This window comes from Trachypithecus francoisi, unplaced genomic scaffold, assembly GCF_009764315.1.
Source record: "Trachypithecus francoisi isolate TF-2019V2 unplaced genomic scaffold, Tfra_2.0 Lachesis_group8, whole genome shotgun sequence".
Taxonomy (NCBI): domain Eukaryota; kingdom Metazoa; phylum Chordata; class Mammalia; order Primates; family Cercopithecidae; genus Trachypithecus; species Trachypithecus francoisi.
The window spans coordinates 84,766,132-84,789,393 of record NW_022681473.1 but is presented as its reverse complement, the minus strand read 5'-3'; the positions used below and the strand labels follow the sequence as shown (position 1 = coordinate 84,789,393).

Here is a 23,262-nt window from a genome sequence, read left to right as displayed (position 1 = left end):
TTTTCTGGTCCTTGAAGCAACATAGTGAACAGAGGATTTAACAGTGGTATCTCTGGATAATAAGACTGGGGCAATTTCTATTTTCTTTCTTTTGGGGGGTGGAATGGAAGTTATCTGTATTTCTAAATTTTGTGCAATGAATATGTTTTATTTATCTAAGGAAGAAAATCAGTTATTATGGCAAAAACCACAATTACTTTTGCACCAACCTAATAGTTTTAGGGAAAAAAATCAGCTGTAACATTTAGCAGATAAGGAAACTGAGGCTCTGAGAACTTATGCAATTTGCTACCAGAAGGAAGAGCCAGAACCCAAACCCCCTGAATGTTTTTTTTTTTTTCAAACTCATGGAACTCCCCACTTGGACCCCTTTGATCATGTAGACACCTTAAATGTCATAACTGTTCAAATGAAGACTCTACTCTTGGGTAAACTAAGATCAGAATCATTGCTATCTAGGGTGGCTACAGATAACCCTCCTGTTTAGAGAAGTCACTCATTTAATGCATTACAGTTGGAATTGTTAGGTTTCCCGAGAAAGTAACCTGAACTTGACCCTAGCTTCTTGAAATACCCAGGCTGCAGAGCCGTTTGTCAGGACACACAGGGCATTTTATTTTGTTCATCCAGCCGTAATTCAGCTTAAATACTGGAGAAACTCCTGAGTTCCCATGCTGGTATTCAAAACACATGTTTAGCTGGTGGAATTTAAATAAGGCTCCATGGCCTCATTTTCCTTAAGGGCAATGCATCGTTTTTAATCCAACAGCCCTGGGTCTGGCTTACCTTTTCATCCCACAAAGCAATTCATTTTCATGATTGCGTAAACTGCAAATCATAATTCCCCATTTTGGAAACATACACTTACTCCCAAAATTCTCCTCCCTCCTCCAGCCATGTCCAACACAAAGTAAGACAGGACCACCAAACCTTCTTTCTTGTAATATGGCACATTCCAAACACAGAGCCCACTAGGAGTAAGGCCTGTGATTTAGCAAATATCTTCATGCTTGTTCGTGTTTAGACTGGACTCGCTGCACTGGTGAGCTGACAGGGTTCCCTGAGGATAGGCGTTATCTTTAATTTGCCAAATGTACCCTTGGGCTGCCCCCACTTTACTTGTCCCTCCTCCCTGCACTGTCAGTGGGCATGTACCCAGAGAATGTCAGTGCCTCTGACTCTATTTTCAATAAAACCAAATCAGGTTTTCTGGGGGAAAATACATAATGCATTTTTTAAAGGAAAAGAGTGATTTGGGGAATAGGTCATACCACAGGTTCCCTCACTTAATGTATGACACTGCAAGCCCCCTGATCTGACGAGAAAGAAGGTGGTGGTGATGGCTGTCCTATGACAAGGCAAGAAGCCTGCTCTATCATAGGATATGCACAGCTCCTCTGGCTTTGACATCATCTTATATTTTAATCAACCTAGGATAGGAGGGCTGGGCCAAACACTACCATGTCATGTTTTTATAAAATATCTATCTACATACCAAAAAATCAAATTAACGTATTCATAGATGAACAAAATATTAATAAACAGTAACCACTCTTCTCTCCACTTCCGGGAAGCTAGTAAATCAAATCCCCTATGCTGAACAGACAAGACTGAGCCAAGATAAAGGCCAAAAAGGCAATGCACAGGCTGAGAGAGTGGAAACTGAGCCTTAGGTGTTCTTTTCATTGATAGGAGTCATTCTTAGTCTTTTTCCAAACTGATACTGCCTAAAACACACAAATTAGTCTTAAATTAGTATTTATCATCTTTCATAATGGAAACATTCTAATAAAAATGTCTAAAGAAAACCCACAACCCTCCCCCTAGGAATGAAAGCACCTCCAAATAAAAGCAAACCAAAAGACAGACGAAAGCCCACACCCAGAGCTGTCAGCCCCATTAAGTCTGGTCTGTGACAGTCTTCCCAGGTATCTGAAGAAAAAGAGGTATCCAGACAGCTTTCCTCCTAGAGTCTAGAATACTTCACCAGAATTCTGGTCCTGTTGAAAAAAACAGAAGGTGGGCAGAGCACAGGCTGGACATCACATGTGATATATTCTATAAATCTGATTAGAAATTTACCAGATTTAGTGACCCCAAGTGAAAGCTTAAATCTGTGGCTCCACTGCAAAGTACAGTGGTCAAGAGTTCACCCTCGTGGGAGACGCAGTGTGCACAAAGAGTTCCAGGTTTGCACCTGGCTCCTGCACTTCCAAGCTGCAGGCTGTAATCAAGTTAGTTAATCTCACTCTCTAAGCCTAAGTTTTTATTGTATCCAAAAATGGTGATATTAACAGTACCCCCTCTTTAGAGTTGTTGTAAAGATTAAGGGAGATGAGTAACCCACACAAAGTCCCTGGCACACAGTAAGCATTCATCCTCTTGCTACCACTACCACCACCACAACGGCTCCATTGTCACCCGCTAAGGGTGAAGACGGAGTTCTAGAAAATGGACAATCAGAGCAAGTATTAGAAAAAAACAGATTTTAGTTTATGCTGAATCCATTATAATATACAAGTCTTAAGAACAAGAAACATAAAAAGCCTGTTTTTGAGATCAGATAAATCTAAATAGCAAAGCATACTTCCCTCCCCCCAAAATTAACCTAGTTAGTTATAACGAGTTCAAATAGGAAGTTAAGACTATTTGCAGGCAGGGTGCAGTGGCTCACACCTGTAAACCTAACACTTTGGGGGGCCACGGTGAATAGACTGCTTGAGCCCAGGAGTTTAAGACCAGTCTTGCCAACATGATGAAACCCCATCTCTACCAAAAAAAAAATTACAAAAGTTAGTTGGGCATGGTGGCACATGTCTCTAATCACAGCTACTAGGGAGGCTACAGTGGGAGGATCACTTGAGCCTGTGAGGTAGAGGCTGCAGTGAGCTGTGACTGCGCTGTTGCACTCCAGCCTGAGTGACAGGCATCTCAAGACAACAACAGCAACAACAAAACACTATTTGCCTATTAAATTAGCAAATATTTTGCAATTATAATGATGTAATAACTAACATGGTCAAAGTGCAGTAAAATAGGCATTGTAATATTTTTACAAAGTTTTCTGGCATCAGAAGCTTTTAAATGTTTATTATAATTTACCCAATAATTTCATTTCTAAATAATGATTCATAAGGAAGTAAGCCAAAACATAGATAATTTGATATGCATGATGTTGTTCACTCTATTATGGAGAAAATGGTGTAAATGGTATACTTTATGACATATTATACAGCAATAACAATGTTGGTTTTGAAAATATAAAGGATTGAGGAAAAAAAGCTTGTGATACAATACTATCTTTCAAAAGCTAGGATACTAAACAATATAATTTATGATTATAATGTGAAAAAATTAATTTGTACAGGAAAAATGTTAGTGGGTGTATTATGAAAGTAGGATATTGTAAATAATTTTTCAGCATCTCTAGTTCCCAAATTTTTTGAAATATGGATAGCCTTCTTTGGAAAACAAATATACATGTTGACTAATATATTCTAAACTGCTTTGATAAAAATCAGATCATCCCTTGGTATTCATTCATGCATTCGTTTCCATTAACAGTGCAGATTGCATAAGCCAAGTCACTACTTCTGTAAGTGGTCTGTTTCCACAAAGAGTCAGAATTAATATCCAAATGCTTGCCTTTGCTGGGGGGTGGGGGTGGTCACAATTCTCCACAGTAACAACCTGTCTAATTCCCATCTTGTCCTCATTCTTATCCATTTACACTTTCAGGTTGACGAAAATGTATAGTGGAACAAGAGGAAAACCAGGGCCTTCATCTATAGTCAGCACATGTTCCCTGCAGGCCTCTGCTGCCTTAGCACTCCCATCCCCACCAGCCACAGTAGCTCACCCACATGGGCCAAGGTGGGTCAAGTCAACGAGGTCAAGGCCTCATCTCCCAGAGAGTTCCCATGAAAGGAGCCTAAAGGGCCTTACAATCATCTACCAAACATCTCCATCTTTAGGGCATCAGAGCAGGTGAGAGAATTTGTAAGCTATGGTGAGTCAAGAGTGATCACAAAAAATTCAAATTCTTACTCTTCTCATAAGTTCTATCACTTGTCTCTTTGGAGCTTTCTGCCTCTAGGCAAAAAGGAGTAACGTCTCAGCAATGTAATGGGTTGGACCAAACCACTGAATATTCATTACACACTGAGCCCACATTTGCAGTATCAGCCAGGGAGATGGACTCCATGATCTCCATCAGAGGCGTCTCCTTCTAGTCCAGGAGTCTATGTGGTTGTATGTATGTACACAATGGCCTGCAGCTTCCTAAACCATCATGATCAATGACAAATAGATAACCCTTTAAGTACAAGACAATGTGTCAGTAAAATGAAAGGGGCCCTACTTGTCTTCTGGGTCACAGGTAAGTTGAACCTCACACACTGCTGAGTTTTAGGTCCAATCCTTGGAGTTCAGGCCACGTTGAATGTGTTTGAAGCAGGGCTGGTATTGATGCAACACTGTTTACCCAGTCAGCCAAGGGCTGCACCACTGGAGCCATGCTGGCTAGCCATGGCCCTGTTCACAAAGGGGCCTTGTGGCTCTGGGGCCCAGCCTCAATGGCCTGTCTGTTACGTCTCCTGAGACATTTGATGCGTCATATCAACCAGCTGCCAAGCCTGGCAGTCAGCTCAAATCCCTCACACATTTCTTCTTCTTTCTAACGTCATAACTTTGAGACAAATGACCTCCAAAAGTGTTCCCCTCCGCCCCTGACCACTTCTCCCACCTCACATCACACCTATTACCAAATAACAAAAGGCAAAGTGATCCACTGTATGCATTTTATGGTATGTATATATTACTTTACAAATAGTAAAGCAAAGAAGAGGAAGGGGATTTCATTTCAGGATAGTTTCCCCTCTATCAAGCTCTAGAAGCTGAGTTAAATTATCGGGAAAAAGGGTGAAATATAATAAGCTAAACTCTGGTATGATGGTGGAATGACATCATGGCTTATTTTAAAAAACTGTGGCAAATAATCGTGATGCAAATACCAGGGATTTGATCGTTTATGACACAAGGAGCTATAAAGGGGGAAGAAGAGCCTCCTGGGTCCCATCTTGGATTCCTGGGAGGAGTCGGGTTATGCCCACTTAGGGAGAATGCATTCTCCTGCCTGGCCAAGATCTCACAGTTGGTTATGCTGCTTCCGAGCTGGCATTCTTAGCCTAATGTGGGGAAATGTGTCAGTGCTGGGAAGCCAGTGGCAGATCAGGCCACTCTCCCTCTGCCAAGCTCCAGCCTCTCCTTTTGCAGAAAATGTACAGCCAAGGTATGTCCTGCACATAGCCACTGAGGTCGTTTGGGGAAACCCTGGCTTGTTCAATTTAGAAACAGATAAATAAAGCCCTTCATGAAAATGACATATCCAATAACAGGCAGTGGCCACGTGTCTTCTCTGTTCATGTTCCCTGCTCCTCCTTCAAAGTCAGCAACATCTAAATACTTCTGACTCCCAAAGTGTGATCTTCAGACCCAGTTTATCTCCTGAGAGCTTGATTCGTAATTCCCTTATTTCCATCTTCCCTGTTCCAGAACTTCTGTATCTAACCATTTCCTAAACCCTGTCAATTCTACTTTCCTACCTCTCTTAGCACATAATGCTCCTCTATTCTCACTGCCCAAGCTTCGGCCACCCTCACCAATTCTGATCTGGACTACTGAAAGCATCCTGGAGTTCCTTGTGGCGAAGGTCTCCCTTTCCTCTAATTCATGCACTGCCACCAAAATCAGCTATTAGACATCCACATACCATCCCTACCTAAGAACACCGCTTTTCCCAACTGCTTATGGATAAATTCTAAACTCCTTAGTATGACACTCAGAGACTGTCATCACCAACTTCTCTGTCCAAACACACCTCAACCAAACGGGTCCCAACTTCCCTGTCCAAACATATCTCCTGTCACTTCTTACCACACCCTGGCCCACCAGTGCTCTGCATTATTGCCACTCATTCAGACAAAAATCCTTATGACATCTTTGTCTGAAGACACGGCACTCCCTCACACAGCACATACTGCTACTTCATCTCTACCCTACAATTCTGATTTATCCTTCAAGTTCCAACTCAAAAGTCACCTCCTCTGGGAAGCACTCCCCAACCCCTCCAGTTGTGAGTTATACCATCCTATCTGTTATCCTAGCATTCTCTGTCCTAGAACAGCACATTGCATGGCAATGATCTGTTCAGATGCTGGTTTCTTCCAAGATAATGCTATAGGGTCCTGAAGGGCAGGGACCCCATCTCTGAACCAGGAACAGGGCTGCAGAGTAGAGCATACACTCAGTAGGTGCTGTTGAATCCATCAATCAACTGGAAGAATATAAGTGAAGGCTGTAGGGAGAATTAGGGCAAGGGAATGAATAGATTTTGGCCGTCAGGATACTTGAATGTAGCCCCCAGTTACCTCAGAGCTGTGTCTATGAAATTCATTAATCTCTCCAGGCTTTAATTTCTCATCTGTTGAGTGAGGGGTAGCACTATGTGATTTCTACAGTCCCTTTAACTCCTCCATTCTAGCATTCAGACTACATTTTCCTTTAAAATCTACAATGAAAAAACCCTCTGGTAATAATATGTTCCAGGAGTTTGGACGGTCTCCACAAAGCCATTGGAAAATTGCTACTTTGCCAGGCCACTAGGCAGAGCTCCCAAGGATGGCTAACAAGTGAGGTCCCTTCCCTAAACCCATAAATCCCCAACTGCCTGCTGCTATGTTTGGAGAAAATCCCCCAGTTGCCCTCTACTCTATTTCACCCTATATATTCTGGCCACAAAGTGTTTTATTAAATATCATGCACAAGGAAAAGAAAAGCCTGATGACAAAAACCTAATCTGCTCTGAAAATAATAAATGCTAATAACATGACTGCTGAATTTTGAAAAGCCTCTACAGTTGATAATCACCTCGTTACCCCATACTCAGGGGGTGGCTGGTACCGCAGGACGGCCACATCTGTTCTCACAGGCTGAGGAGCAGGGTAGGGCTTGACCATCTCGTGGAGCATCCCGGGGTGCTGGTCACCATAGAAAAGTCCGTGCTCCTGGGTCTTGCTGACTGGGGACATCATTTGCTTGGTCTTGAAGGGGTACTCAGGTGGAGGACCCCGAGGGTCCAGCACTTTACCTGCAGGCTGAGCAGGGGAGGGCCCCCCTCCCGCTTTGAAGCCCTTTCCATTCCCCGAGCCGGGATGGTGTTGCTTGGCCCCATTCCTTTCCAGGGACAGCTGCATGATTCTCTCGCTGAGCGAGCGGACGTGGCCCTGCTTCAGTTCCTTCAGCGCCTCGTCCTTATGCGCCTGTCCACTGTTGGCACGGTTCACAGTGGGCCTCCCCTCAGTTCGGGACTTCTGACTGGTGCCCCCTGCCATGTAGTAACCATGGCCCACCGCCCCCTGCTGCTGTTGCTGCTGCTGCTGCTGCCCCCTGAAGAACTGCGACTGTGCTTTGGCCTCCTCGTAAGTGGGCAGTTCCTCGTTGTTCTGCTGAGGCTGCGTGGACCGGACCTGTTTCTCCATCACCGTATTGTCCACCTGGTGTTCTTGACCCTGCGGTTCTTGGCGTGCTGACTGGTAGACCATTTGTGGGTCTTCTTGAGTGAGGTTTTCCGTGGAAGAAAAGTTGTTTGTAGGGTGGGCTGGTCCTGCACTCCCTGTGGCCTGGTGCTGAATGGCCAGCAAGTTCATGTTCTCGGTTGGGGTGCCATACCGCAGTTGTTCCTGGATCAGCCGCTGCAATACTGTTCCAGCTGCCGCATCCTCGGAACCTCTCATTTCCACCTCTGAGATCCTCAGGAAGTTTGGGGAGTGGAAGTTACAAAGAGGATCTTCAACTAAAAGATAAACATAGGAAAAAATATATCAGGCAGTTCCACAAGAGATACACGCCTGTGGCTATGTGGTACATAATTAACATTCTAACTACAGCAAAATTTAAAAATAAGATTTGAAATGCACCATCACCTCCATGTACCTGGCAATGTCTCATGGAGTTTTCTTCTCCAATTTAGAGTGAGTCTACTATTCTCCATTCCCTCTCCTCTGCTTCTTCCTAAACATTGTTCCATCCTTGGACCCCCCCTTTCCTCTGATCTCCCCACTAGCCCTTTCTCTTTATCACACAAACATACTCAAGTCTTTCCCATCTTAAAAAACTACAAAAGAAAACCAAATCAAGCCAAAAGAAACCACCTTTTCTTGGCCCTCCCATATACCTCTAACTACCACCCTGTATCTCTCTTTTCCTTCTCTTCTAGTTGTCTTTGGTAAGTACCCTACACTTGCTGTTGTCTCCCCTTCCCAAATGCTCCATCTGCCAACCTCCCCACTGCTCTGATCAGTAACCAAATCCAATGAGAATTTTTCAGCTCTCATATTATGCACTTAACCTTTCTGAAGCATCTGACATGGTTGGTCACCCTCTTCCTGCAATGCTCTCCTAATTCGGCCTCCAGGTCACTCCACCTCTTGGTCCTGGCTCTTGCCTCTCTCTATGCACCATCACTGGCTCCCTTCTCTCCACCTGTCCTTTAAATTCTGGTGTTTCCCACAGCTCTGTCCTGAGTGCTCTTCCACCTTTACACATCTCCCAGTGACACCATACCTACCCCTCGTCATCAGCTACTGACTCATGACCCATACATCTACAACTGCCAGATGATGGCCCTGAGTCCTTCTAACTTAACATGTCTTCCTCACCCTAAATGTCTTTACCCATCCATCCCAACCCCTGTATTCCCTGCCTCATCTACTTTCTGTCAAACCAGAAAACTGAAGGTTTTCCAAAATTCCTTCCTCTCCCTTAACCCCAACATCCAGACAGCCACTGCCTGTCAATTTGACCTTCTCAACATCTCTGCCAACCCTCTTTCTTATTCCTGTGCCAATCTCCAAGTTCATCATTAATAACTTCAATACAAAGACAAGAACTACTTTAAACATGTATATGATGTGCCAGGTATTGTACTAAATTCTCTCCATGTGTTATTTCATTCATTCCACATATAATACTAAGAGGTAGATACTAATTCCCTCAACTTACAGATGAGGAGAGAGATTCACAGAAGGTAAACCGCCGAGGCCACCAGGCAGGAGGAAGCAGAACCGGGATATGACACCAAATGTGTGTTCATTCCGCATTACAAGTTCTCGGCATCACGTACCCAGGTCATTCCAATAGCCTCCTTATCAATTTCCCTAACACTCGTCTTATTCCCACTTCCAAACCCACCCCTCTGACCTCAATGTATCTGGCACACTACCTTGAAAGATTGTTCCAATAGGGAAATCTAATCATGTCACTCCTCTGCACCAAAATTCCTCAATAATCAATTACAGGATGAAACTGACATTCTATCATATGATGTAGCAGGTACTACCTACCTATCCAACAACATTTCATGCTGCTCCCATCTCCCACTGGCAACCCTTTGGAGTTTAAGCTCCAGCAATACTTATGTACATATAGTTTCCAAGACATGCTAGCTCTCTCCAGCCTCTGGACCTTTGCTTGTCTTCCCTCTGCCTAGAAAGACGCATCTTACCATGTCTCTTGGGAAAATTCTTGGACAAGTGATAGCTCCAAAGCTACCTTCTGAGTAAAACTTTTCCTGCTGCAGCCCTGTAGGCCTAAGCCTCTTTCTCCAATGTCCCCACTCCATTTGTATATATCTTCATTGCAGCAATTCTCACAGTAGATGGCAATTACTTATTTATACAAGACTCTAAACTCCTTAAAGGGGAAGATCATGTCTTCTCATCTGGGTCTCCCCAGAACAAAGCCCAATGCCTGGATGTCATAGGGGCTCAGATATTTAACCAATAAAAGAATACCTACATGAGCTCCATGAAATAAAAAATTTAGCCCATTTCACAACAGGACTATTAAGTAGTGCATTAAGGATATTACTATAGCATTATGGAAGTAAAAATTCTACCACTAACTACTGGCATGACCTTAAACAAATCGCTTTCCCTCCCTGAGCCTCAATATTCTCCTCTGTGAACTGAGAGAGCTGAACTAGATCATGTCTAGGCAGCCTTTGCTCCTACAAATTCATGTAATGATGGCTCTATGTTTTACATGTACATACGGCACATCATTTTCCCAAAACAGTCTTTCTTCCCCAAGTTCATCTTTTCTTCCTATAAATGACATTCTCAAATATGAGTCATCCAGAGAGAAGTGTCATATTCACTTCTGACCTTTTTATCCTTTGCTCTCCACATTTAATCAACTGCCGAGCTCATTTTTCTCAGTCTACAGTGAAATAAGAAAAAAATGAAGGTGGTGTGATATATATAAGCTGTGTGTATATATATAAGCATATATACATGCTTATATACGTATATTAATACATCTATATGTGTATGTAAACAGATATATGCTATTAGAAGTTCATAACTGCCCTTTTTGAAGCAATGGACTGTCAAGAATTACATCCCTCTTACTTTTTTGGTATTAAAATATGAAAAAAGGTGACGGCAGATGACACTGTTACTGCCCTTGCAATAACAAAATACTGTAACTCTGTGATGGACCCCTAATTTTCATTAAGAAATGTCACATTTGTAAGAGTTACAAATCACAACCAAGCCCTAGTTTCTACACCAACAAGCTCCCCCATCCAATCCATTCTTCCATGCCCTCAGCCACTCTCTGGGTTCCAAGTCTCCCTGCCAGCCATTTAGACATCCTGAATGGCCTCTCAATATCTCTTGCCCCGGCTCCTTCTCCTTTCAATCCATATTGTATTATGACCTGTCTTCCTCTGCCAGATTCAGGCTCCAGAGAGCAGAGAGTTCTGTGTGTTATATTCATGTGTTGCCTCCCCAGTGCCTTGAACCCTGCCCTGATACACAGAAGGAGTTCAGGACATGATTGTTGAGGAAACGAAGGGAGTACACAGACTGGTTCCTGAAGCTCAACTTTGATCTTAAGGCTCTCCCTGTCACCCTTACCCCCAAAATCTCAGTTCTGTGGCTTCTCTGAACCTCTCTTCTGAAAATGGAGAAACTTGCATATCTGCCTCATAGGAATGTACGTGAAATAAACTGAAATTTATCCCCTTACCTTCAGAGGATCAATACTGTAACTGAGATATAAACCCAAAGTTCATCAGCAAAAAAATTTTAAACAATAAAAACAGGCTATTAAAACTTTACACAAGATGAATTGCCAAATATTTGTAATAAACCATTAACTACCCAAGGAAACATAGATGAGTGTGGGTTGAACTAGTCTGCTCATTCACTCTACCATATTTCCTGAAAACGTGTTACAGTTCAGGCATTGGGACAAGTGCTGGATTACGAGAGTAAAGAGGACACAGTCCTCCCCTCGGGGTAACTGATCTGAAAGACTTAATGGAACAAGCACATTCAAATAGGAATAAAATTTTAATATAAAATGAATAAAACTTCAAATAAAAATATATTTCCAAAGGAAAATGATATATTTGGATAAGTAATAAAGGAACAGATCTCAACAAGCATGAAAACTATTGAATTCCCCTTTCACTGAAGTAAGAGAGAGATGAGTTATATGCACATTTAGCAAGAACCATGACATTCTTCCCTAAAGTGGTTTAAAGATTCCCTCACAGTTTAACCAGTCTTAAAAGCCCTCAAAAATAGATAGGAAGTTTTTACAAAGGAGACAGCTTCTTCCTTGCTACAGTCCTAAATTACTTCTTTTAACTTCTAAATTATTTGCAAAAAGAGATAAAAATGAAAGCAGAGAAGGAAAAAAGAAATGAGATTCTGAGAAAGGGGAGAAAAAAGTATTTAGGAATCAGAGAAAAATGGGAAATAAGTGATAATTCTGAAGTTCCTACACGTTTAGGTATGACGCTCTCAGAGAGAATCACATATTAGAGTAAAACTGTCTATTAACACCTTAGCAAAAGATGATTAAAAATAAGGCATCTATCAACAGACAATCGATAATCCAATATGATGATTTTAAAAACAAGATTAGAGAACAAACATCTGAATTATACAAAAGAGCTAAAGATGAGAAATGTAAGATCATTTTGCTTTTCCAACACAAATGCCAGTAAAAGGACTTACCAACTTTTTCCCTGATGCTACTGGTTGCCTCCACCGTCAAAGCAGATGTTTCATGCCTTCCAGAACAGAGCTGAAAGTCTGGGGAAAAGTAGGTGGCGTCTTCCAGAACCTGGACAGGACTACTGGGGCTATAACAAGCAGGAGGGGGTCCTGGGGGAAAGAAAGCGAAGTGAATATGAGTGCCAATCAAGTCCTCCTTCCTTCCTGCATGACTCACAAGAACCCACCAGGCATTCTCCCACAGCGTTTCAACTTGGCAGAGGGAGCTCTGTCTTTTTGATTCATAAAATTCCAAAGTTACTATTCAGAATTATCACAAGTCCAGCCACCCACCAAAATGACCCATGAGGTCAACATAACAGTCCTCAAGACACACCGAGTGAAGGCACGAATGCTCTAATGCTCTCACACAACCTGGCAGCAGCACCAGTGAAAAGTCAAGTCCTCTGCGGGACTGAATGTGTCACAAAATTCTGAATGGTCAAGGTTGGGGACAGAAGGGAGGGAAGCGGGGAGGCCACTGAAGGAAAGTTAAAATGGGAAGAGCAGCTGTCTCTCAAAATATATAAAAGATACAGAGAGGAGTGGTCATTCTGCCACACCATGTGTTAGCAAGAGAATGTGCTCTCTGCCCCACTCAAAGACTTCTGGAGTCTCATGTTACAACGTGGAGCTGGGGCTATGGGGTCTGGTCTTCTGCCAAGCACTGGCCTTTCAGCTTCAGTTTATCTGCTTCACATACACACTGGAGTGTGCTTCCTGTTCCAATTAAACGTGACACTGTATTCAGTCCTTCAGTCACTGAACATGAGATAGTACTACAGTAACACTGATACCACACACACAACATCTGTGGGAACATTCGGCAGGACGGGCCCAGGCTGTTTTCCCTCTCTGCACTGATTCCTCTGCGTGGGCACCAAGTTTAAGGCTCTTTTCAGCTAAAGTAACTTCTTTTACTCTGGGGAAAGAATCATAGTACTTTTTAAAAAATTAACATCCTTGCCCAAAAGATAACTTCATTAAAAGAAAAATCCTGTTTTTCAGCTATGGCTTCCAACTGGTAATTTGAAATTTCTCACTAGGTTTGTTATCTACCCATTTCCCACAAGGCCATAGTTAGTAGTAAGTGACTAATTATTGATACCAAACGACCATAAGATGGGAATGTCCTCATCTTCTTCCGGAGTGTCTTTGCCTCAACATATGAAACAGTATTTGTGTGCGTGCTCACATGTATTACAGGCACATTTTGGACTAGAAAGAAAAAGGATCTGACAACAATTTTTTTTCCTATGTATTTAAAATAATGTAGTTGTAATGCCCACTTTAAAGATGAACATAAACCGAGTATGGATGATACTATATGAAGATCAGTCGAAGACTTCAGTTCCAATGCATTACAGTATCTGCCAGCCTTCTCCTTTTGGCCAACCTGGAAAGACTAACCTGAAAAGAAACTCAGCCCCTTTCTGGGCATCATCCTCTACATCTATAAATCTAGAAGTCTAGAGCTAAAATTAGGAATCATGGATGACCTGGATGCAAAGGCAAGTCCTAATCTGGCTTCCTCTTTCAGGCAGGTGGAAAAACGGTGGAAAACGAAAAAGATGCAAGATGCAATTCTGGCTGCACATTAAACTCACCGAGAAACTTTTAAAATCTCTGTACCCAGGCCCCACCCAGACCTATTCAATCAGAAGCTCTGAGGATAGGGCCCAGGCACCTGTATTTTATAAAGCTCTCCCAACGATTCCAATGTGTAGCAAAACTTGGGAAGTTCTAAGCAAGAGGGAGAACAACAACAAAAACAAACCACAAAACACCTTTCTGTGCCTTCATCCTCATCCCTCTCACCAAATCAGAGTAAGAGAGGAGTTGAGAGCGCATATGCTTCAATCAAAGAAAGTGTGGTGTTTTCTTAAAATAGACACTGAGTCAGGAATGCCATGTGCCAGCATATTACAACTTCGGGTGATTCCATCCACTCACATGACTAAGAATGTTAAATGAAAACAGAGCAAACTGATAATAAAACTGAGATCCAACTACAATATATATATGTGTGTGTGTATATATATATATGAATATGCATATAAAGAAGAGTGTAGGGATGTGTATGTGTGTGTGTGTGTGTGTGTGTGCTCTCAATGCGGAGCTCACTATGGATCCCAGCACTAAGCCATTCACAGTCACTACGTCGGTATGAGTTACTTTTCCACGTCTTATCTCATGGCCTGCCAACTGAGAGTGGATTTAAGAACTCCAGACCACAGAACACTACAGAGGGCAATGCTTGAAGCGGGGCCGGAGCACAGAGGACAGCAAAGATACACCTTCGTCCTTCGCCATTGTTTCCTCAATGTTATGAAAGAACTGAAGCATTTCACACACCTCCACACACATCTGAATTCACACTGAAGGACAGGATGCCTAACTGTCAAGACATGTCAAAGATCACTTAGGACTTCTTCACACATACCCAGGGTCCCACATGCCACTGAGTTACACTCTCACTGCTGCCGACCACTCCTCAGTGCTGAAGAAAGGCTGGAGAGCAGAGCAGATGAAAACAGATCGGGCAGACGAACATGCCAGGTACCATTCACTCCTCCGAAGCCAAGAGACAACTGGCTGAGCTATCCCAGCACTGACACAGCCTGAAGGAGTCACTTTAACTGCTAGCTTTCTCACTTGAAAGACAAGGAAATGTGACAGTAATGTGAGTCACAGAGTCTACCCCGGATTCCAGGGCCACACAACAAAAATCTAACCGAGGTTGCAGTTCCACCCTACATGTGCCTAATCCTTCCCCGCCTATTTTAGTTCACTGTCTTCACTGGGAACTCCTGCAACACAAATTGAGTCTACTTTCTTAGGGAAAATGCAGGGCACGTGATCTAAGCGACAAGGTCAAGGATATCCAAAATGAGGAATTGGAAAGAAACCTATGGCATGAGAGGGAATCTGTCCACAGGCCAATAATACAACAGGCTCAAACATGTCAAAAGTTCATGGCCAGGAGTGAGAGCTGGGAGAAACCACAGAAGCCTCCCAGATACCACTACCACCCAGAAAGCCCCTGCAGAGCCTGGCTCGGTCCCAGGGACTGAGCAACCATGCCAGTTTTTAGGGGAGCCCACAGCCTGCCAAGGACCCCGCTGGCTCTACAGTGTGTTCTGTGTAGTGTAAGCTGCCTGTAGGTGCTTCATAAAGACCATTCCCATACAAGCACTTCTGGCCATTGTAAGTAACTTTTAGATATTTCAGCGCCAGAATCTTATCTAAGAATCACCACTCACACAGCTTTAGTCTGCACAGGGAAAGTGGCAAAAGCAACGGAAAACGAGCTAAGGTCTCAGTAAAGGAGTCAGCTCTCTGGGGAGTCTCCCACTGGGGAGGAGAAAGTACAGCGCCTAGGGCCCTTAACCTGAAGAAAACCTAAAGATCTGTTTTTGCTGCACTCAACAAAAGATGAAATTCTAACATTCTAGTTTAAGGGTACAACATTTCTGCCTTATATTGCCTATGACCCATTTCACCAAGAATGGCTCCTTTTTCTTAAAATCTGCACATCATTTGTCAACATGAAAACTCCTTTGCTTCTCTCTCTCTGAGCGTGACTGCTTTTTTGGCTTGCTTTTCTGAAGCATTGAAAACTTCCTTCCCATATGGTTTTATGCATTACTTTCTTTGTAACAGAGGCCTTTCGGTAATGTGACTCTGAGCAAGACTGTTTTCCCTACTCAAGAGTGGCAATAACAAGGGCTTCATTGTTGAAGGGAAAAAACTGAATTAAGGTAAATGAAGTGAGGTGTCTCGAGAAGGCAAGAGGAGCAACAGAAACCATGATGAGCCACTCCTCTGCTTCACCTGCCACTGGAACGACTAATTCCCGAGGGTCAGTTCCTGAATCTGTCCACAGGCCAATAATACAACAGGCTCAAAGTCTCTATGAGTTTTAAACCCTGGAGGACGTGAAACTGTCATTCCAGTATCATAACACACAACTAGGAAATCATTTGTCCTTAAATTCCACTTCCGGCATACCACTCCCTTACACATAATGATTTAGGCTATAACTTCAGGGTGGAATTTTTGTGGTTTTCAAGACTGTTTCTAAACAGGGCGCCCCTCTAGCTGTGCATAGTCCTGCTGGTTCCCTCAGCACCCCAGCATCCTGTGAGCATGTCATCCTCATTCTCCAAGTGTCATCTTCTGGCTTCACATGCACCCCTAACTACTCTAAAGTGCATCCTAGTAAATGCACCTCTGCAGTTTACCTCCTGTAGAACGCCTCTCAACACCACCCCCCATGCCCTGACTGGTCTCCCTTCCCTCAAGTGTCACCACAGTTATGATCTGAGGCACACAAAACTTGGTACTTAAATTTCACCTGCCTAGTGTTTTGCAGCAGTCATTTAATAGGCTGGTGTTATGGCCCTGGTGAAGTCATTAGCCCTTTGAAGACAGGCAGTGTACTGTGTACTTGCTAATTTATGCAAGCATGTAGCATGTAAGACATATGCTTCTCACTATGTGCTGACTGATGGCAAGAACACGGCATTATTCTCTGGAATGGTTTCATTACCAAGTAAGAGTTAAAGAAAAGTCAAAGATCGCTCCAAAGCCAGTCTCTATGAGAGTTTCAGATAATTCCTTGTACCTTTCAGTTCCGTAAGATGAGGGGGCCCTTACTCTCCCCTACGCAGCAAATACTAGTGCTTTCAACTCTCCAGCCAGCGACCCATTCCTCAAAGAGACCACTAACTGCAAAACAATTCCCAGGTGTTATGTCACCGATGTGCAAAGCTTTCTGCCAGCTACATGTAAACCAAAACCTCCTAATGATTTAAAAACAATTTCACTGTCTAGATTACAATAACCTCCCATAACTTTATAACAGAGATTTTAACCACAGCAACAAACAATTCTGTGGCTTCTATCTTACCTTTCAAAGAGCTAAGGAATTTGCTGAGTGTGCCAGCGGCCTCAAAGTTAAATGTAAGCCATCAAGCCTTCTGATTCTGGCAGAACTCGAGGTTTTTCTAGGCAGTTGAATACTCTGCTCAAGGAGAAGGATACCCCGGAAACAATGTTTTTAAAAGGGCTGGAGAACTTATGACCAGTATCTGAAAAATAAGGGCCAGCCTGTTTAGGAGTCCTCATGTGAAACCAAGCCAGCTCATCTGGATTAGCTGATTCACAATCTTAAGGGCAGCACTGACAGGCGGCAGTGCCTCCTCCAAACACCTACATGCAACACATGTTTTTAAAAAGGAAACAGTGTCGGGCGTGGTGGCTCACGCCTGTAATCCCAGCACTTTGGGAGGCTGAGGCAGGTGGATTACTTGAGGTCAGGAGTCTGAGACCAGCCTGGCGTGGTGAAACCCGATCTTTACTAAAAATACAAAAATTAGCCAGGCTTGATGGCGGGCGCCTATAATTTCAGCTATTTGGGAGGCTGAGGCAGGAAAATAGCTTGAAACCAGGAGGCAAAGGTTGCAGTGAGCCAAGATTGCGCCATTGCACTCCAGCCTGGGTGACAGAGCTAGACTCCGTCTCAAAAAATAAAAATACAAAAACCAAAAAAAAGAAAACAATAAGCTCCACCACTAAACTAAAAGCACTCCATGGAATATGCTTTCTCATTCTCTTTTCCCCCAAGCAACCATTACCTGAAACCCAAGGTTTGGAGTTGGGGGTTAAGGGGTGGGGTTTACAAGATTCCCAACCCCTACATGTCAGGTCTTTTGAACGGGCATCAAACTTGAATTCTAAACCCTGGACCAATCCATATGTTCCAGAAAACAAGTGAAATCACAACCCCAACACCTATTTAATTTAGACTCTCTCACTGAAAGTGGAATGTGTGTTGAATAACTTCAAACTCGTCTGAAGTTTAATTCTGTAATGCTTACTTAAAAATATCTTTGAGATATTATCAATATAAACCAAAATGCAGAACACATGCTTAACCTTTAAAGCAGCAATTGAGTCCAAGAGATCACTGTGATTGGAGCTATAAATAGCAAGAAATGAGTAAGACTGTCCTTGGCCCTTAGGATTTTATGATTTGGCTCCAGAGACCAACGTGCACACAACTACCCATTTTGATTGCAAAGTTAAGTGCTCTATTAAAGGAACAAACTGCTTTGGAGGTCCATGAGTAATCACTACTACCTGTTGACTGACGGAAGGGACATAGAGCTTCAGTGACAAGGAGAAAGAGATATGTGGACTGATATTGAACTGGAGGGAAAATGAGGAGGATGTTAATCCACTGTGGGGTGCGGAGAAGGTGGTAGTGAGGGAAGATTGGCCCAACATGGGAAAAGGAAAAGCATAGGACTGGGTTATGAAAGTGATGTCTCTTTAAGGAATAGAGAGTTCAGTGTAGCTTGGTTATGGGTAAGGAGAAGGATGAAGCTATACCTATAGACTCAGAGTATTTACTGGCAGGAGGAGGGGGTTAAAAACATTAGTACATTATTTTCCTAACATGTTAGCACTGGAAAATAAACTAGAGATTAGGTAGTTCAACTTCCACTATTACCTACCATATTCCCTTCCTGACAGTCACCTAAGTAAATCCTTTCACTGTTAGAGAACACTGAACTCACTGTCTAAGTCTAGGGGCAGGTCTGTCTACCTTCCATTACAGAAGCCAAAAGGTCCCCTCCCTGTTCCAGCAGTTAGAATGACCTAGGCTCAGTCAACTGGATGTGCACTGAATCTTGAGGAAATGATGCAAAGACAAAAAGGTGTTGATAAACTACCTGCGATAGCACTATCCCCTGGAGTCCAGGAGCAGCAGCAATCTCTATAGAGACCTCACCCTAACAAGACAAGTAGCGTATCTCTGGCTGGGTTCCCATTGTCTATCTGCCTAGATTCCTGCCCATTTTCTGAGCCTTCCAATTAATTTGTGAGCTGCCCAATATATATTTACAATGTCTCTTTTGCTTAAGTTAGCCAATGTCACTTTACGCTTCTTATAATCAAGAATCTCTGATAGATTTATTTTTTAAAGCAATTGTTCTGATTCTCATTCTAGTACAGCATTCCGTTTTGTATCTTAAGTACTACATGACTTAGCACTATCTGCCTGGAATTATAGTAACTCATGTACATTGCCCTACCTATCCTTGGCACCACCTTTTGCAAATACCTGTGAGAAATACTTGCAGTTCCCCCATGGTTTCTTCATCTAGAGGGCCTGTCTACCCTTATAAATCTATGCAACTTTTACTTTGGCACATACTAAACGCTAAAATATATACTAATTATGAGAAAGTCTTTTGAAGCTCTATTCTAGTGCCACTTCCTCCAGGGAGTCATCTTTTCCTCCTCCCCCCAATTTCTATATGCTACTCAGTGCTACCCAAGCATTCTATGCATACTGATGCCATAATGTATTAAACTGCCTATGTATTTAGTTTCTTTCCCACCCCTCCCCCTTTAACTCATAAAGAGACTGTGTCTTATTCACCTTTGTGTCTCCAGTTACTATCAGAAATAAGATCACAGCAAGTACTCAATTTTTATTTTACATATGAATCGTCTGCACATGTCCCTACCACCTAAGAGTTTCTGACACATCATGGGGACTCAAGAAATACATTAGCTTAATACAAATAACTAGTTATAAGCATGTTCTTACTACAGAACTTAGCTCAAAGTCAAGTTTGCCTTTTTTAAGGTCTCTCAAACTACTCAGGAAACTAAGGAACCTATTGGGGGGAAAAGAGAAAGCCACCTAGTGCTGAAACAGGTTAATTACAAGTGTACTGTGATCGGTTGCACAAAGGCTTTGCACATAATGTTAGAAAACAACCACACAGGGATTCTGTAGCTTGAGCACACACTCACACTTAAGAGAAAGGTGCGCTCCCCTCCTCCTCGGCCCCCACAAGCAGGTCCTGAGCCCACAGGACTGTGCCCTAAATGCGGCCCTTGCTTGGGCTTCCTCCGCAGGTCTGGGTACCGGGGCAGAGGCAGGAGTCCTCCCTTCTCACTTGCCGTAAATACAAAAAGGGATATTCCCAGTCCCACCTCTCACACTGAGTCACAGTGAGAATGCAGTGACAGTATCCATAACAAAAAAGCTTTCTCTACAAAAATAATTTTTAAAATTTAGCCTTTAACATAAAATTCAAAGGTCCTTAAATATCTTGACTCAAATTGTAGTATTTATGTTGATATATTTGTTGCTTAACTTATCTCAAACAAAAAGACTGAAAGTACCTGAGCTCCAGAGATTTTTTTCCTCAGATAAGTTTTAATAAATAAACCCTGTATTTAATTAAGTTACTGAAATTTAAATAATCTTTCATCATAACCTGTTTGTTTATACCTATCTAGAAGTTAAGTATCTCAGGACCACAGTAGTATTCTTTTGGGTGACTCTGGCACACACTGTGGTCCCACTGAGAGTGAACAAGTATTACCAATGTGTAATACTCACTGCAGACAGTAAGTACTTAATATTTTTTGAACAAAGGTAAACAAACAGGATAGAAAGCTTTAAAATAACCCCCCAGACATGAAATGACAATTATGTCTGCATAATTATGCTCTGCAAAGCTCCCTCTCTCACCCCCACTAAGAGAAAGGAGCAGTTCAGATATTTCCTGTCTGCCACGGATTCCTCCAGCTTTCCGGATCCCATTAGTGTGTATTGTTGCAGATGAGTGACACTGGGATGTCTGTCAGGCAGCGGCATCCCACAGGGACTGGGACTCTCTCAAGAGGCAAGCACATTGCTTCTAATCACACTCAGCCAGCTCCTAAATCAATATGTGCTCATCAATGAATTACGTAATTTAAAGCAACCAACATCTCCAAGAAACTAAATATCACTTAAGTAATAAAGAGTATAACCAATAAGAGCAGGAGCTACCATTTATTGAGTGCTTACTAGTGCCAGGATGTTATAAAAATCATATTATTTATCACCACTCACTCCCATTTTGTTGATAGTGATACTGAGCTCACAAAGGTTACATAATGCCCAGAGTTACAAAACCAGCCAGCAACACAGCCACTCCAACAGAAAAGCTCTTTTGACTACACCATTCTGCCCTCCAAAGACCCCTCAATAATGCAAACTAATTCTAAGTCTTTTTTTCCCACCAAATTTCTTAGATTAAAATTAGGAGAGCTTTAATGAAATGTTCTTAACTTGTGGATAAAGGGGAAAGTTCCCGGGAAAGTTTATTTCTCTGCATGTATGAGGCAGAGAAAGATCCAGAGCCATTTTCTTTGTGTTCATTTTTCATTTTTTATAAAAGCTTCAGGGAATAACAGTGCACTCCCTGCCAAACATCAGAACACCAAGACAATTGATGAAACCACCCTTCCTCATCACTTCCTTCTGGCTGCATATTATTTTCTTTTTTTGCACATTATTTTCATGACCATATTGCCACTTTAACAATGAATCCCAAACCTACAATGTGTCAGAAACACTCATGGAGCTTGTTAAAAACATAACAAGTCCCCACATCAGACCTGCAACACTGGCTTCACCACAAGCATAGACCAGAAATGATGTTTTTGGACCATCTTTCACAGACAATTTGAATGCAGTCAGGTTTGGGAAGTTTGCACTTCTCTGCCAACATAAGCTCTTATACAACAAACATATACATTCCTGAAAAGTTGTGGTAAACTGAAATTTTGTAAATCAATCACATTTTAAGTACAAAATGTGTTGGATTTAATAAATCCAAAAAATAATGGATAAGTAAAGACATTAAACTCTTTCTAAAACTAAACAATCTGCAGTAACTCCTTTAGTAATGTGAAGAATACTTCCTACAATTTGTTACTTTTCAATAAATTCAGATTTAAAGTCAGTAGTTTCAGTGTCCTAGCTTTTATATGTGCAAACCTGAATGACTGGATATGAGAATACGGCTATTTCAGTCACATCTAAAATACTGTTAAACAGAAACAAGGTGATTACATTAATAACAAAAAAATACACTCATTTCAACAACATGATGAGATAGAGCCGTGAAAATGCCTAGCATACCATACATAAATGCTTGATAAATCTGAAATTCAAAAATCCTCTGCTAAGAATGGTGGGGTAATTCTCATGAAGTTGTTATGAGGATTTAAGTGAGTTAATGTGAACCAACTACACACTAGTTGGTTATAGTGGCCAACTGCAGCCAAAAAGTCCCAGTAATACAAGCAGCTATCTAGTTACAGGGAAGAAAGACACAGAAAGTAACATTACTGAGCATGACATGCTACAAGCATTATCTCAGGTAACCTCACGTTCCTGAGAATTAGGTTTCTTTTTCTCCTTTGTGCTATACAAAAACAGGAATGACAGGCCCTGGGTCACAGGGCTCATAGCTATAAGGCTAAGAGGCAAACTCAATGTTGACTGCTCCAAAGCATTCACAAAAAAACAACAACAACGACAAAAACAGATACATGTGACAGTAGGAGTTACAAAGGATCATGGGTCATTGACAGCAAAAGGCAGAATTACTCACTCATTCATTTGTCCATTCAGTCATTCATTCCACAAAGATATATGACATTCAGCATCTGCCATGGGCAAGACAGTGCTAGATATAAGACCCAAATCTGAAAGTCTATCAAGAGAGACAAACACATAAAGCAGAAAATTGTCAAACAGTGCAGAAATAACAGGTTCAAGGAAGTGTGGAGTGGTGAGCTGGGATACCAGTGCCCACGTTCATCTCAAAGCACACACACAGGATCTAGAACTGTGCTTGGGGCTACACCTACCTCTTTCTCCTCTCTGACCTTCTTGTTTTGGCTCATGATACCCCTTAAAAAATGTGTCTAAAGCAACAGAGCTTCTCCCTAGATCTAGAAGGTTGTACACACATAAATAACCCCTAATTTATCATCAGCCATGATGCCGAGAGGGAGACTAAGAGGGAAACATGCTGCAAAATAAAATTTTCCAGGGACAAATCAACTACAGGCAAATGGACGTAACCAAACACTGCTGGGAATTTTCTACGTGGAGGGCATTGTTCTGTTTTGAACAATTTGTATTAACTCACTCAATCCCTGTAACAACTGTATGATGATTATCCCCATTGCTCAGATGAGGACACTAAAGCACTGAGAGTAACTTGACTAGTGCCATATCATCAGTAAAGAACAAAACTACGATTCA

At 42.2% G+C, this 23,262-nt stretch overlaps 1 protein-coding gene across 10 annotated transcripts in view; it reads right to left on the bottom strand.

The window, feature by feature from the left end:
• AMOTL1 (angiomotin like 1) overlaps positions 1-23,262 on the bottom strand; it is a 193,076-nt gene that overhangs the window by 77,531 nt on the left and 92,283 nt on the right. For 8 of the 10 annotated variants that reach the window (XM_033207040.1, XM_033207039.1, XM_033207042.1 and 5 more), the window contains 2 exons: positions 12,090-12,239; positions 6,928-7,852 (listed from right to left, as the gene is read on the bottom strand). In XM_033207040.1, coding sequence (XP_033062931.1) covers positions 6,928-7,852; positions 12,090-12,239 — 1,075 coding nt within the window. The remainder of the gene's footprint in view (positions 1-6,927; positions 7,853-12,089; positions 12,240-23,262) is intronic. The other 2 variants (XM_033207046.1, XM_033207047.1) reach the window with 1 other exon arrangement.